General features: G+C 37.4%; 1 protein-coding gene across 2 annotated transcripts in view; it reads right to left on the bottom strand.

The window, feature by feature from the left end:
- POLR3B (RNA polymerase III subunit B) overlaps nt 1-13773 on the bottom strand; it is a 74540-nt gene that overhangs the window by 36076 nt on the left and 24691 nt on the right. For both annotated transcript variants that reach the window (XM_008636384.2, XM_017738002.1), the window contains 6 exons: nt 10776-10976; nt 9603-9765; nt 7509-7662; nt 6052-6126; nt 5191-5289; nt 1519-1646 (listed from right to left, as the gene is read on the bottom strand). In XM_008636384.2, coding sequence (XP_008634606.2) covers nt 1519-1646; nt 5191-5289; nt 6052-6126; nt 7509-7662; nt 9603-9765; nt 10776-10976 — 820 coding nt within the window. The remainder of the gene's footprint in view (nt 1-1518; nt 1647-5190; nt 5290-6051; nt 6127-7508; nt 7663-9602; nt 9766-10775; nt 10977-13773) is intronic.

Below are 13773 nucleotides of genomic sequence, written 5' to 3'. Positions count from 1 at the left end.
CAGCAGGAACGTCAGAGGATTGTATCCAAGCAGCTAAATGTGCAAGACCTAGGGTCAAAGCAGCTGAATACACCAACCTCAGAAAACACAGACAATGAATTGCAAATGACACTCAAAACAAAACGGGAAAAAAACCTTCACACAGAAAACTACAAAAGAACTCCACAGATACTGAATTGGCTTTCTGTACACACTGATCCTGCTTAACTGTGTGTGGTAACTAACCAAACCTTCTGAGACTAATAGTCATAAAATAGAGACTCAGGGGTGGGGGAAAGATAATGGGATGGGGGAGAACTGTAAGGAAAAAGATTGCATTGCTCCTCTTTCCACCCACCCACCCTTTAAAAAAAAAATTAAATAGAGGACATGCATCTTGCTACTTTCTGCCATTTTCATGTGCTCAACATGACAGTTCAGCATAAGGCAGTTACTTTGCTATTAATTCTGCTGGAGAAGTCTCACAAAAGGTGCAGTGTTTCAGCTTTGAGCACACAGCACAAAATAAATGCTTTAGTAAACCTAACTGAAGTGGCAGTTTCTTCATGACACAGAGTTGTGCTACTGTAGCTCCCAACTTGCAAGGAAGCCATCAATTCAAGGCATGAAACTGGCATGTAGAGCACCAGTCTGAATGCAGCTGTCTGAATTGATGTACGACTGCTCAGGCTCTCCTTGGGACTCACTCTGCCTTGATCACAGGCCATAGGCTTGGACACTTTAATACTGGTTTAGCTGAGTATTAAAGAAAGGATTAGAACTTAACTGCTGTCAATTACCCCCAACAGCAAATTTACAAAACAGTTGGGTTTTAATGACCAGATATGACACTGTCAAATGAAATAGTAAGTGATCAGAAAATTAGTTTTGTTTCAGTCACTTTGCTGAGCCATTACTCAGCCTCTTCATGCAAAACAGCAAAAGCCCAAAATCTAAACTATGGCTGCAGAAAGTGTTCAAATAAGTAACCACTCTCTTTCACACTTGATTCTTCTCGTTCTCTGATATCAATGCTAACTACTGATACATTTATTTTTAGGACACTTACTCAACCAGTCAAGGAAATGCTCCTCAATCTGTGCTCTGTCTCTCTTTGTGAGAACACTTTTTAACTCTTTTTTGTCTGGAAACACACAGCACATTGCAGCATAAAGAGAAAAAAATCCCCACTCTGCCAATCCTGCAGATATGCTGAAAACTTGAAAGTCAGGATGATTTCCAACAAAACCCAACAGAAAAAGCAAAAGTGTCCCAGTTTATTAAAATTTTCTTTTAAGTGTTAAGATCTGCAGATATGGTCTTCATGAAGTAAACCTCACAGGTACTTTTTTCACATTAAGTTTTTCAACTTCCAGAGGTAAATTCTTTTTGTCTCAAAGCCAGGGAAGTGGTCTTTCACTTTTCCTAGCAAAGTTTTTTCTGTGAACCAGGAAAGAAAGATTTTCTGTTTGTCACTTTTGCTACACAGCTTCAAAAACTACATAACATTTCAAAGAAGAATAAAAAATGAAGTCTTACCCATGGCTTGTTTCCCCATGGCACACTGGTAAGTGTTTCTTGGGGACTGGTTGTGGTGAGGATATGGAATCAGCCCAGCACACACACCCAGAAGTGTGAAAGGCTCAATCTCCAAATGGGTTGTATCTCTTAAAAGAAATAGTACCAATTATGGCAGGCTTGTGAACAAACAAGATCTGTAGAATTTATTTAAGTCAGCAATATCTCATAACACTTCAAATTCAATTCTGTTCAGGAGAATGTAAGTCAGTAGGACCTCAAAACATGGATTCACTACAGGATTTTTATTTTTATTACAAAAACCCAACAACTTTCTTTTGGCTTTAAGTGTTTCCACATGAAAAGAAATGAAGGAGAAATAAATCAGGATTTATGAAATTCCACAATGGAGGAAAAGCCTCCAGATAACAACAACCTGAGGGAGCTGAGTAAGACAATAAAACATCAGTTTATACAGTAAGACCCAAAATGCCTTAAGGAATGTCTTCTCATGTAATGAGAGCCCTCTGCATCAAATTACTAATCTCAGAGATCCAGAAATCCACTGGGGAGATGGAAGAAGGAAGAGCACAACAGATTCAGGTATTAAAAAAACTGTTTTAGTTTTCCAAGGTCAGTTATATCAGTTAAAGAGAAAACATCTGTCTCCAAACCAGATCCAGTGCCATGGCTACATGACATAATATAACACTACTTGAAAAGCTCTGCAAATATTTTGGAAGTGATTATGTTATTAAAAGACAGTATCGATGAGAAGTAAAAAGACAGGGAAAACGAGTAAGACAGAGAGACAATTTGTTCTACCTGGCATGAGCTTCAGAAGAGAAAGTCCTGCTCAATAAAGACAGACCATAGCATGCATTGGGATGCAAGTGGAGAGATTAATAACTAACGATGAAGTGTACAATAATGCTTGGTTGGAGCAGACACGAATTTAAATCAAGATAAGTAATTAGGAAGCGGGGAATTATGAAATACAGATGATTATAACTAAACCTATTCAAAGCCTGTCTTTTATGTCCTGGATTTATTACAGAGAGCTTGGGTTTATGCATACATTGCTTCTCCCAGTCATCTAAACCCAATGCATTCTGAAAATCCCATCTTTAATGTTTGACTTCTCTTGGAAGTCTTTTGGAAGACTTTCTTTTAATTATTTAAATAAATTACTTTGATTACTAAACTTTAGGACCTTGCCAAAGAAGTGACTCAAAAGTCTTTATTATGGCAACAGTCAAAAGACAGCTAAGCACAGTAAGCTCACAAAGGCTAAGGAATTACCCACAAGCACATACAGACTGAAGACAAGTGCCAGCAGGAACTTGGACAAACAACATATGTACTACTGGAAGAATAATGAAATCTGAAAGCTGAAAAAAAATAGATCTGGAAATCCTAAGGAGTATGCCAACAAAGCTATCTATCAGTCCTAGAAATCTTTATAAATCACAAGTACACCTGAGCAACCTAAAAATCACCTGCTGGCCAGAGGACAGCCACTATTTTTCTCCACTTGACAAAAAGCTGCGATGTTAACTAAAGCCTGTCTTAAGAAAATACTTATGGGAGAACCCAAATTGCAGTCAAGTAATTGCAGAATGGTCTCAAGAACAAGTAGCAAACTTGAAGCAGAGACTGCTCCCCCATTTTGCAGAACTTAACAGAACTGCTGACACTTTTCAGACAGTAAAACCAGAGGCTTGAGACTTACTGATAGTGAAGTTTGCAAATTTCTTCAGTGGGTACAAGTGCATGGAACCAGATATACATCTGCATACAGGGTACTCAACACAAGTCTTCTTCCAGTGAGGTCAATCCTATTTCAACCAAAGACGATGCAACCTACACAGATCCTACTAGCACATGAAGTATTCCACAGTGCTAGTGGGAGACCTTCAAACTTTACAGGGCAGTTCAATTTCTGCAGGTCAAAAATGCCACTGCTGGAACAAGGCCCAAGAAAGAAAGGCAGCTTGAAAAGTTTGAAAAGCAGAGTTACAAATGTGTAAAGAAGAAACTGAATGCATCAAGAGTCAAATACTTCCAAGAAAACCCCTCTAATTGGATTGGAAGAATAAAGAGAGGATACTGTAGCTAAAAGAAGCCTATATTACAAAAGCAGGAGTGTTAGTGGGATATTTACAATAGTGGGTTGTATCAGTTGCACTACCAGAACAAGTTGTACCAACATGGTCACACCATTTAAAACACAAGATGATCATCCAGGGAAAGGGGGTACACAACTCAACTGTTAAGGATGTAGGGAATATCATTACCAAACATAAGGAGCAATGTGCTCATACGATGCAACCTCAGATACTTAGGGCACTGTTAGCACTGAAGCCAAACTCAAAACAATTGATGGACAATGTAAGAATCTTCTGAGCTTCCTGGCAGTTGTTGTGGAGTCATTTCCTCACACTGGTCTACTGGAACTTCACTTTCTCCTCCTCTTTTGGACTAAACAGTGATTTCATATGATGCACTCCCATTAACCTTCCTAGCTGAGTCAGTTGTCCTGTAACTTAAACTTTCAGCTCTGGTGCTTTGTGGAAGTTATTTATTTTGGCACAAATGACAGCAATTGTGTGCACTCTCCTTTGCTCATGTATACAGAACTCAGTCAAGAGCATGCAAGAGTAATTTCTTAAAGTGATGAAGTCTTCAAAAGCCTGGGTAGGAGCAATGCAATTTAATTAGCAGAGTTAATGCATTACATTTAGCAAAGGTTAAAGATAATTGAAGGTCTCATCTAGCTCCACTGAAATCAATGATGTATTTCTATTAGCTTCCAGGTGTACTTGACCAGGACAGATTATTTAGAAAAAGAAATTTCTGCATAAATCTACTGATCAAACATTTCATGGAGATAATTTCTAGCATTTCATATGCAGCCTGCAGTTTACAGGATATTATCAGAGAAACATTAAAAATCATTAAAAAGATAGGAGGAATTAAAATTTTAAAAGAATCCTTCCTTTAATGTGGGCTCTTTAACCACAGTCAGAAAACAGGAGTGGAAAAAAAAAAAGAAGCAGGTCCTTCAGATATGTGGAAAACATAACAGATCTGGAAACCTTTCTGAATTAAAATCACATACCAAAAATGATCTTAAGACATGTGGTAAAGAATACACAGAATGATGCAGATATTTTTATCAGGGCCTATTTTACATCCAAAAGTCAAAGGAAAGGTCTCATTCCAGCACTTCACTTATTGTAAAGTGGGTGTCTAGGGTCCCTCTACAGCCAGAAGAGAAATTTCCAAACAACAACCTTGATATGCTAACATAATCAAATAACATGTGGAACCATTTGCCTTCTGGATACCTACTGGATAAAATTACTTATGATGAGCAGTCCAATGAACAAAAAAAAAAGCGCCACATTCAGAGAAAGAAATAATATACCTTTAAGTATTTAATATTTTTGAGAGTAAGTAACAGGAATAGATCTCCCAAAACCTAAACCATTTTTTGTAACTTGCCATGGATAATTTAGGATGTGTGCAGACAGATTTCTTTCTTTCTTTAGCTTTCATCTGGAGTAGTTTCAACCACTAGCAAGGGAGCAGTGTGTACATGTGGAAACAGTAACATTATTTATATGTTTGCATTTCTGAGAGTTACCCTATGAAAGTTTTTCCAGTACCAGTTACTGAATGTGTACTTACTTATTGATTGTATTTTCATACAGTGCAATGTTACAGTCATTTTCTTCATTCACATCCAAATATTCGACGAGGCCCTCATGCAAGAAGTCTTCAAAATTCCTACAGATAAATTAAAAATTACACTAGAAGTACTGTCTCATATTTTTGCAAGCATAAAATACTTAGTACATATATTAAAGGAATGTAATATGTAAAGTTAAACCAAATAAATACTTCTACATGTATAGTTCTGTGCACATTACATATTGAAGAAAAATGTATTTTTTAAATTAATCCTGTTGCCCATTCACTGCTTCACAGTCTGACAGGTGAATGTTACTTACTTGAACAACTCAATAAAATCTTCCCATATGTACTCATCATCACTGTAAATGTAGGCAAATATAGGGATAATCATGATGAGAGATTTTTTTATGATGGTTTTTTGAAATTTAGTTAGGCTAAATTTAAATGCCTTTCTCTAAGTGTGGTTTTCTTAAAATACACAAACTAAGAATTCGCAAGGACTTCCAAAAACTCGGAATGTGCCTAATTTAGGGCAATCAAGTTGATACTCCTGTGAGGTGTTTTTCAGTCGGGAGAAGGATGATACTACCTCAAACCTTCCACCTGCAGAAAGATGAGGCTGTAAGATGTATTTATTCTGTGTACCTACCAAATCTCACAGCAGTAACAAAATAAGACCACTGGCCTTAATTTGACTTTAAACAGAAAATCTCCAGTACAGAGATGATGAATTTATATAGGAGAGCAGAATTCCCTAATTAGCTAACCCCAAGACTGTGAAATACTGACTGACTGACCTATCTCCACACAGTATTTACTTGGTGAAGACGAATATGGTCTGCTGGAATTGTGTACCTGTATCCCTGAGCCAGTTCTTCCATATGCTTATTTGTAACTGCAGGTTTTTGCTTCTTGACAATTATGTAAGGCCTGAAATAAAAAAAATAAAAAAAGAAGAAAAAAAAAAGGGATTACCATAGCAAATACTTAGGCAGGTAACTTAATTTATACTTGAAATAAAAAAAATAAAAAAAGAAGAAAAAAAAAAAGGGATTACCATAGCAAATACATAGGCAGGTAACTTAATTTATACTTACAGTAAGAACCCTGACTATGCACAACCTATTCTATAAACTATTTAAAAAATTTATCAACCTTTAACTGATAAATCCACATAAATACAATCAGTAACTATTCAGACCTTAGTTTGATATAACTTTAAAAGTGTATCAGAAAATCGAGCCTTAAATTTTGACGTGAAAGCCATTTTATTCCCCTTTAAATCTTTAAAATTTTCTAAGTTTCACCTATAGATTTTGATGATGGCTTTAAAAGATGTGAGATTTCCCAACCTACGAAGCTACGAATAGCATTTAGTACCATGGTTATTGCAGGGATTTTATAGAACAGCAAGTGAACAGTTTGTGCTCAAGTGTCCACATGCAAGGTTGCATTCTGTCATTGCCTACATGATGTAAAGTACAGGCATTTACTATGGGGGATCTCTGATGAATCCATAAATTTCAACAGCACATGGATCTCTGAAGGCTTCCCTACCACACAAAAACACTGGCACAAAGGATGGCATGCAAGAAGGCAATGTCAAGGGCTGTTGCTATTTGGACAAGTTGCTTTTATAAAGAGCAGCAAATAGCTACAAGATACTTGTGGAGTCCCCTCTGAAGTCTAAATAACTGTTAGAAGACTAATAAGCACTTCTAAATGGTTGATAGGGATATCTGAACAATTGCAGGGTGAGGGGTGCCACAAAGCAAACTCGGTAAAGCCTTGCAAATCCACATGATTCCCCTTGCTTTTATTTTAAAAATTGGAAGCTTTACTGCCATCTCCCAAATGACATATATTAGCCCTGACTGGAAAAGTAATTTCTCTGCCACTGAATATGCCCCTACTCTGGATGTCTTGACCAGGTGTGACTAATTGATAGTTTGTACATTTAGTATTTTGGAGCCTCTGACATGCCTCAAACTGCTTTCAACATGCTCTGAGATTCATTTAATTAATAAAGTGGAATGCCACCAGTAGTGGTGACAGCTGCTTTGTTGAAGTACACACAGAATACGCACACAGCCAGGCAATGCTAAAATATGCATATATTCATTAACCTGTTCTGCTTCTTCCAGCCTCTGTCTGTTTTGAATCAGGGCAATTTAAGGAGCAAAGAGATGCTCAAGTCTTACTGAATTTGCTTCAATCTGTTCTTGTGAAAGTCTTAGCCCAGTGTATTTACAGCGCATAGAGCAGTGTTTATAACCAGTTCAGTAGTGAGGTAATTCTGATGAGAACTTTACCTGCACAATCTCCCTCCATCAGAGGAGATGTAGACACATCTGTCAGACAGATTTGTAGAGATGGAAACAAATTCGTTGATATAACCCGCTCGACGCATTATCCGAAAGGTGTTGACTAATTTCTGGTGATCACGTATGACACCAAGGATGTTACCTGTTCAGAGAGAGAAGAAACACCTGGTGCATCCTTTGCACATCCAAAACTCTGTTTACAAATTCTGGTCATGTGTAACATGCACAGAAGTACTTCCTGCTTCTTGCAAATAATGAGTTGTTGTAAAATTTCCCTTCTCTAACATGAGTAAGAATTGGCTCTTTTTTCCTCTCAATTCAGAATTGTCAGAATTTCACAAGTCATCAACCTGCATGCTTCCAAACAGCTTGAGAAACCAAATGATGTGCATCTTCAGCTTTCTTCAAGTATGCTTCTGCTTCGGTGCCCATTCATCAGTCGGTGCAAAGTTAACAACTCTGAAGTCTGCAATTTCACCTACACTGAAATGGATTCAAGGTTTGCAAGAACAGACCAAGGAACTGCTCTGCTGCCTTGTCAGAAATTTTAGAAAGTCCTGATATTTTGATATATGCAATCACTCACAACAGCACCGGAATTTCTCTTTCAGGTACTTAGCTCAACTCAGCTATCTTAGCAGGGCACTTCAGCTCACACGTAAGTATTCTGATGCACAATGAACAAACAAGAGAGTAAAAGTAATTTAAAGAGTCATCTGACTAAAGTAATCTTAATATATAAAACAAATAACTGTGATCACATTTTACAAACTTTAAAGAAGACAAAGGGTGAGCTTGTAAGACAACAGAAACAATTTGTACTTAACCGATCATCTGCCTTCTTAGGTCGAAAGTTCAAATCAGGATCAAGTCAGCTATCCACAAGTTAGAATTTTTTATGGATTAAACCCACAAACCAGTGGATTGAACAGTAACTTGGCTTGCCTCACTTAGTACTAATTCATCTACATTTGGGAACATACTATCTTGTTCTGTACTGCACTGAGCTTGTGAAGGAAGAGTCCAATATTTTGGCTCTGCACTCCCCTCTGGACCATAAAAAAAGACAGAAGAGAGTGCATGTGGTTTCACTGAACCTTATCTTTAACATACTGCTACAGAAAAGCAGAGCAAAGGAATGCAGCTTGGTCAAGTGTTGCTTTTATGTTACTGGGAAAAGGCAGGGTTGAAGAACAACTGAGGTTTATTTCAAGGGTAAACGGAGAACTTCTCTGTGGTGACAGACGTTACACACTAGTCCCTGGAAGTGGATGCTGCTGACAAAAGGCTATTTTGAAATCACAATTGTAGTTTTAAAAATGTCAGTATTTTGAAATCTGATACCATAGTACCTGTTGTTTTAGTAACACTGTAAGATCAGTTGTAAAACGAACATGAATGTGCAGATGCAAAGCACGTGTGCCAAATCATCCCTTTATAACAAAGAAGAAAGGCTTGTTTTCCCAGGTCTAATTTTTCTAATCATGCACAAAGCAAGATGCCCCTTCAAACGTAATTTTAAAGAAACTAGCACTGCTAAACTTTGTAACCAATTGATGTTTTGATGTTTCCTTTCTGTTTTTAAGGCACTTTAAAGTGCACGAATACATATAAAAACATATAAAGATTACAAAAAACTAAATACTTCCTGTAAATGAAGATCTGAATTTGTAAATTTATTACAAATTTAACAGTTATTTTCTTTTAAAAGTACTTTACTAACGGCACCTCCTTTGGCCAATATCTGAAAAACCAAAAAAAAACCCCTGTAGTTCACTGTACATATTTTTGTGTCTATTTATGCAAGTGAGCTTAAAAACAGGGCTGAAATTGGAGAAAGCTTCAATTTCCCAGCTACACACATCTGCACTCAGAGTTCTGAAGACACAACTTCATGCAACTAAGTGTCATCATCTGGCCTGTCTACTTTGCCCAACCCTATCAAAATATTTACAGAGGAAATGATTTGCACGTGGAAAGCAGCATCTGCAGTTGACTGTGCTCCAAGAACTGATGGAGGGTTTCTGAAGCCTAACTCTCCATCAGCAACAAATCAGTCAGGACTGCTGAAAAGTAACATACCATTAAGGAAAACCAGGAACACATTTGGGTATGAAAGTTCTTCACCACAGAGCAAGTTGACATCTTCAACTCCAAGATTACTGGCTAATTTAATAATTGGGCCATCTTCCATATCCGTAGTAATATGAGTCATGAGGGCCAGGTTTTTAACCAAACCACAGGCCTAGGAAAAAAAACAAATACAAAACCCACATATTTTATCCTTTCTCTTCCTATGTACATTTTCCTCCCCAAACTGTACTTATGACTGACAAAAACAAAAAGATGATGAAATTTAAAGTGAAAGAAATTAAACAAATTAATTACCCTAAAAATCTGGAGGGGACAAAAGTAGAATTTTCTATATCACACTAAAATGTAATGCTTTAGCACTTACAAACTAATAAAAACACAGGCACTGAAGTAGATTTTAAGTTAACCAGCCAGGTATAACCCTATATTTCTCTCTTCAATTACTCAGCAACATAATGGAAATACAAGATCAGTCTATTTATCAATTTGCCAGGTATCCTGTATGTTCTAACACAAACATTAACATTTTTCAATGAAAAACTATCTTATACAGTGCAATTTTATATCAGCTGCTTAATGAGACTACTTCATATTGATTTATCCATAAAGCTCAGAGTTCCCCCCAAGTATCTTCTATTGAGAAAAAAAAGGAAAGCAAAGCAAACCAAAAGAAGACTGTCAGAATAAATTCTTTGGTTGAAATACATACAAAGATGGTTTTCTTCCTCAAGATAATGGCTAAAGAAATACATGTTTCCAGAAACATTGCAGGTTGATGCTGCAACTTCAAAACAGAATGTTTATTACAGAACGAAGGGAGAGGGGTTTAGGACTCCTCTCTTGCTGCTCTCATCAAAAGAGAGCAAGTAGTTCCACTGCAAAAATGGGGGCCCTCATGTCATTCTCATATAGCCAAATGACTTCAGAACTGTTTCCAGAGAGTCCATGCAGGAGAATAAAGGCAATATAGTAAAGAGGACCAGGATGTAAACAGGTAGGATGTCAGAAGACACACAAGTTGTGTTATCAGGCTGAGGACAGCCTCTCCAGAAACCTCCTCATCAGAATTATTCCTCTGATGGAGGACCACCTGCTTCAAATTAAACAGTGTCTCCATTCCTCAGGACAAGAAACACAGAAACCAAAACAGAAATTCCTCACCTCTCCCTCAGGAGTGTCAGAAGGGCAGAGCATCCCCCACTGAGATGGCTGCAGCGATCGAGGACCACTCACTTTCCTGGTCTTTTCGAACTGAGAAGAGATCCTGGTCATCATTCCCAGAGCAGATATGTAAGACAAGCGGGACAAGACTTGTGTCACGCCTTGGCGGTCCATCTTGAATCTCTTTAGAGACCAATTTCCCTGTAGAATAAAATTAACGTTTCAAAAGAATTTATGCAGTTTGTCCTTGTCTTGACTTTTTCCAGTACCTAGACAGAATGATATCTGAGGAGCTTTGCAAGACAAATGTTGCCCATTTATATAAACCATGTTTCTAATACCTATCTGCATATAAACTCCTAGTTTAGTACAGCATATCTGTATTAAGTATTAAAGAGAAGTTGAAACAAAAGGTCTGCTCTTTCAGATGAGAGGATACTTTTGCTATTACATACTCAATCACACAAATATCCTTTTTCATCTGTCCCTCACAGAGAAATCAATACTCAAATTTAGCTACATTAAATGGTTTTCTGGTTTTGTTTTATAGATTTTGAGTATTTAAAAAAGAAAAAAGGTCTTTTGAGTGATGTAACACTTTTACAATAGATCCACGATCTTTGTCTTTTCCATGATTTGTTGCTTTTGTAGGAAACACAGACATTTATGCTGCAGAAGTCTGACATCAAAGCCCTCTGTTCTTTCTTGAAGCCTTTTGTTTTTAGAATCCAGAGGAAAAAGACTCACTGAAGTGTCTTCTCACAGAAGATTGTGTGTGTGGGAGGAGTAGGTCTACCCAACTTCTCTTTGGATAACACGAAGTATGAAATGCAAGATCCATGCACATTCAGAGGTATTGTGTTCCAGGACTGTCACAGGCACTGTCACTTGGGGTTTTAATTAGGAGACCAGAGGAGCTCAGACCATGTTCTAGGACACAAATATGTTTCCATGCCAAGCAGATTTAATAATCTCTACTGAAATCTTGAAATTTGGTGCTGCAGTTTTTGCCTTCATGACATTTACTCCATATCCAGTTCTCAGCACCTGAGTCAGTGGATACAGTAAATTTCTGTCTGAAATACTATTTACCCCAGGCACCACGTTACTGGTCAGTACAAAGATAACATTTTCCCAACGATTGCCTTCTGCTAATTCTTGCAGCCTTTTTGAGAAACTCAGCTCACCAATACTAACAAATAATTTGAAGCTCACTTGCTGTACTACTCCAAAATCCTTTTAAAGGGTGATTTCCTTGGCTTTTTTATTTACACTTTTAACAGCACAATCCCACTTAGTGATCAACAGGAAGAAAACACCACCCATACAATTTGGTTTTTTTTGGATTTTGTTATTTCCTTCCACTGGAGAGACTATCAAATAGTCTCAAATTTGTAATAGCAAGTGGGAAGACATAATGACCAATGGCAAGTCAGTCAAAAGAAAAAGTATCCTGTTCATTTGCTTAACATCCTTGGGAAGGGTTCACTCACTGACCATTTCATTCTTTAAAGACTAGAAGTTACGAGAACGTAAGTGGAAGAATACAATAAATCAGTAGTTTTTCTTCAAGCTAGCAAGTATTGCATCTGTAGGCTAAATTAGTATGTGGTTTCCTCTTTGCTGCCCAGAAGAGTCTAAAATCAAAAAGACTGGGGAAAAAAGGGAGGTAAAAATGCTGCCTGAAGAAGTAATACAAAATATTCTTTGTGCTTTGGAAGGGACATACTGGATCCTTCAAAAGTTGTCCACAAAAAAGAAAACCAAAATGGGGCCAAGGCAGTTGTGAGCCCACCCCCAAACAAGACCATCCTATTAAGAACTCTTAAGAATGGGAAGTTGCCCCCTCAGTGGCATCAAGTGATTCTTCAGATGCTGAAATGTCCATCAGGCCTGTGGCACTGCTGCCTGCCCTACCCTCTCTTCTGGTGTTTTCCAGGGTAAGAAGAGGACCTGTACCAAATATCACTGAGCACCATTGTACAGCTGATGCAGTAGGGCTATGAATTCTTTTGCATGCTACTGGTGTAATTATGAATCTGCTCAGTTATTTCATGCTCTTTGAGACTATCATTCTGGTGAGATTGGAGATTGTCATTTCCAAGAATGATTTTTATGGTATTTGCTTAATCTCTTGAATAGTACGCACTGGGCATTGTTCCTGAGAAATTATTTTTCAATGCTCAAGAGCAGATGGTGTTTAACTGCTTATGTGGCACTAAAAAAAAGTCCAAAGACAGAGGAAGAACGAAGACTTTACTGAATATGGTCTGAATATTTGCAGATTTATCTCTGTCAGTCCAAATGGAAAAACTGGCACAAGCTAGAAGAAAGCACTAGCATTTAGAGAAACAAATCTGTCAATTGTTTTGGTTACATGCACTGTAGAGATTTAACTACATTTGGGGCACTCATAAAATTAAACAGTGATAAGGCTTTAACACTGGGATTTGTAAGTTACAGACTATTGGTGGTTTTGGATACAATATGTGGAATTAATTTGTTTACAAGAACCAAAGAAAAACCTCAGTTTCACGCTAGGCAGAAAAGCCCTCTTAAGAGCACCAAAGATTAAAAATTAAGTTCCACAATTTTTACCAGCTGCTAAAATACTTAGGTCTAATCTAATTTCTTTTAAAAATCATGCATTTCAAAGTCTTTTACAAGCTACTAGCTGGATTTCAGGAGCAATCTCACAAACTGCTCTTGCAGATGCCTGAGGTGAAAGACAAACTTAGAAGCTATTATTGTTCTTGTCCACCGGCATGAATGAAAGTATCTGTTCCAGCAGAAGGCAGAAACAGGCTAAAATCCAACCAAGACAAATATTTAAAGGGTAATTATCAGGGGTTTTTTAATATTACAGCATGCAGCAGATTTCCCTGTTAAATAGATCAGCATCATTAACAGAGAAGTACTAACTTGTAACTAACTATGCTGAAAATTTGTTCATTCCACCAACTTCAGAATAAAAAGGCACTGCCCTCAAAGAGCTTAG

Source organism: Corvus brachyrhynchos, unplaced genomic scaffold, assembly GCF_000691975.1.
Source record: "Corvus brachyrhynchos isolate BGI_N302 unplaced genomic scaffold, ASM69197v1 scaffold56, whole genome shotgun sequence".
NCBI classification, from domain to species: domain Eukaryota; kingdom Metazoa; phylum Chordata; class Aves; order Passeriformes; family Corvidae; genus Corvus; species Corvus brachyrhynchos.
This window is presented reverse-complemented; position numbering and strand designations above follow the sequence as displayed.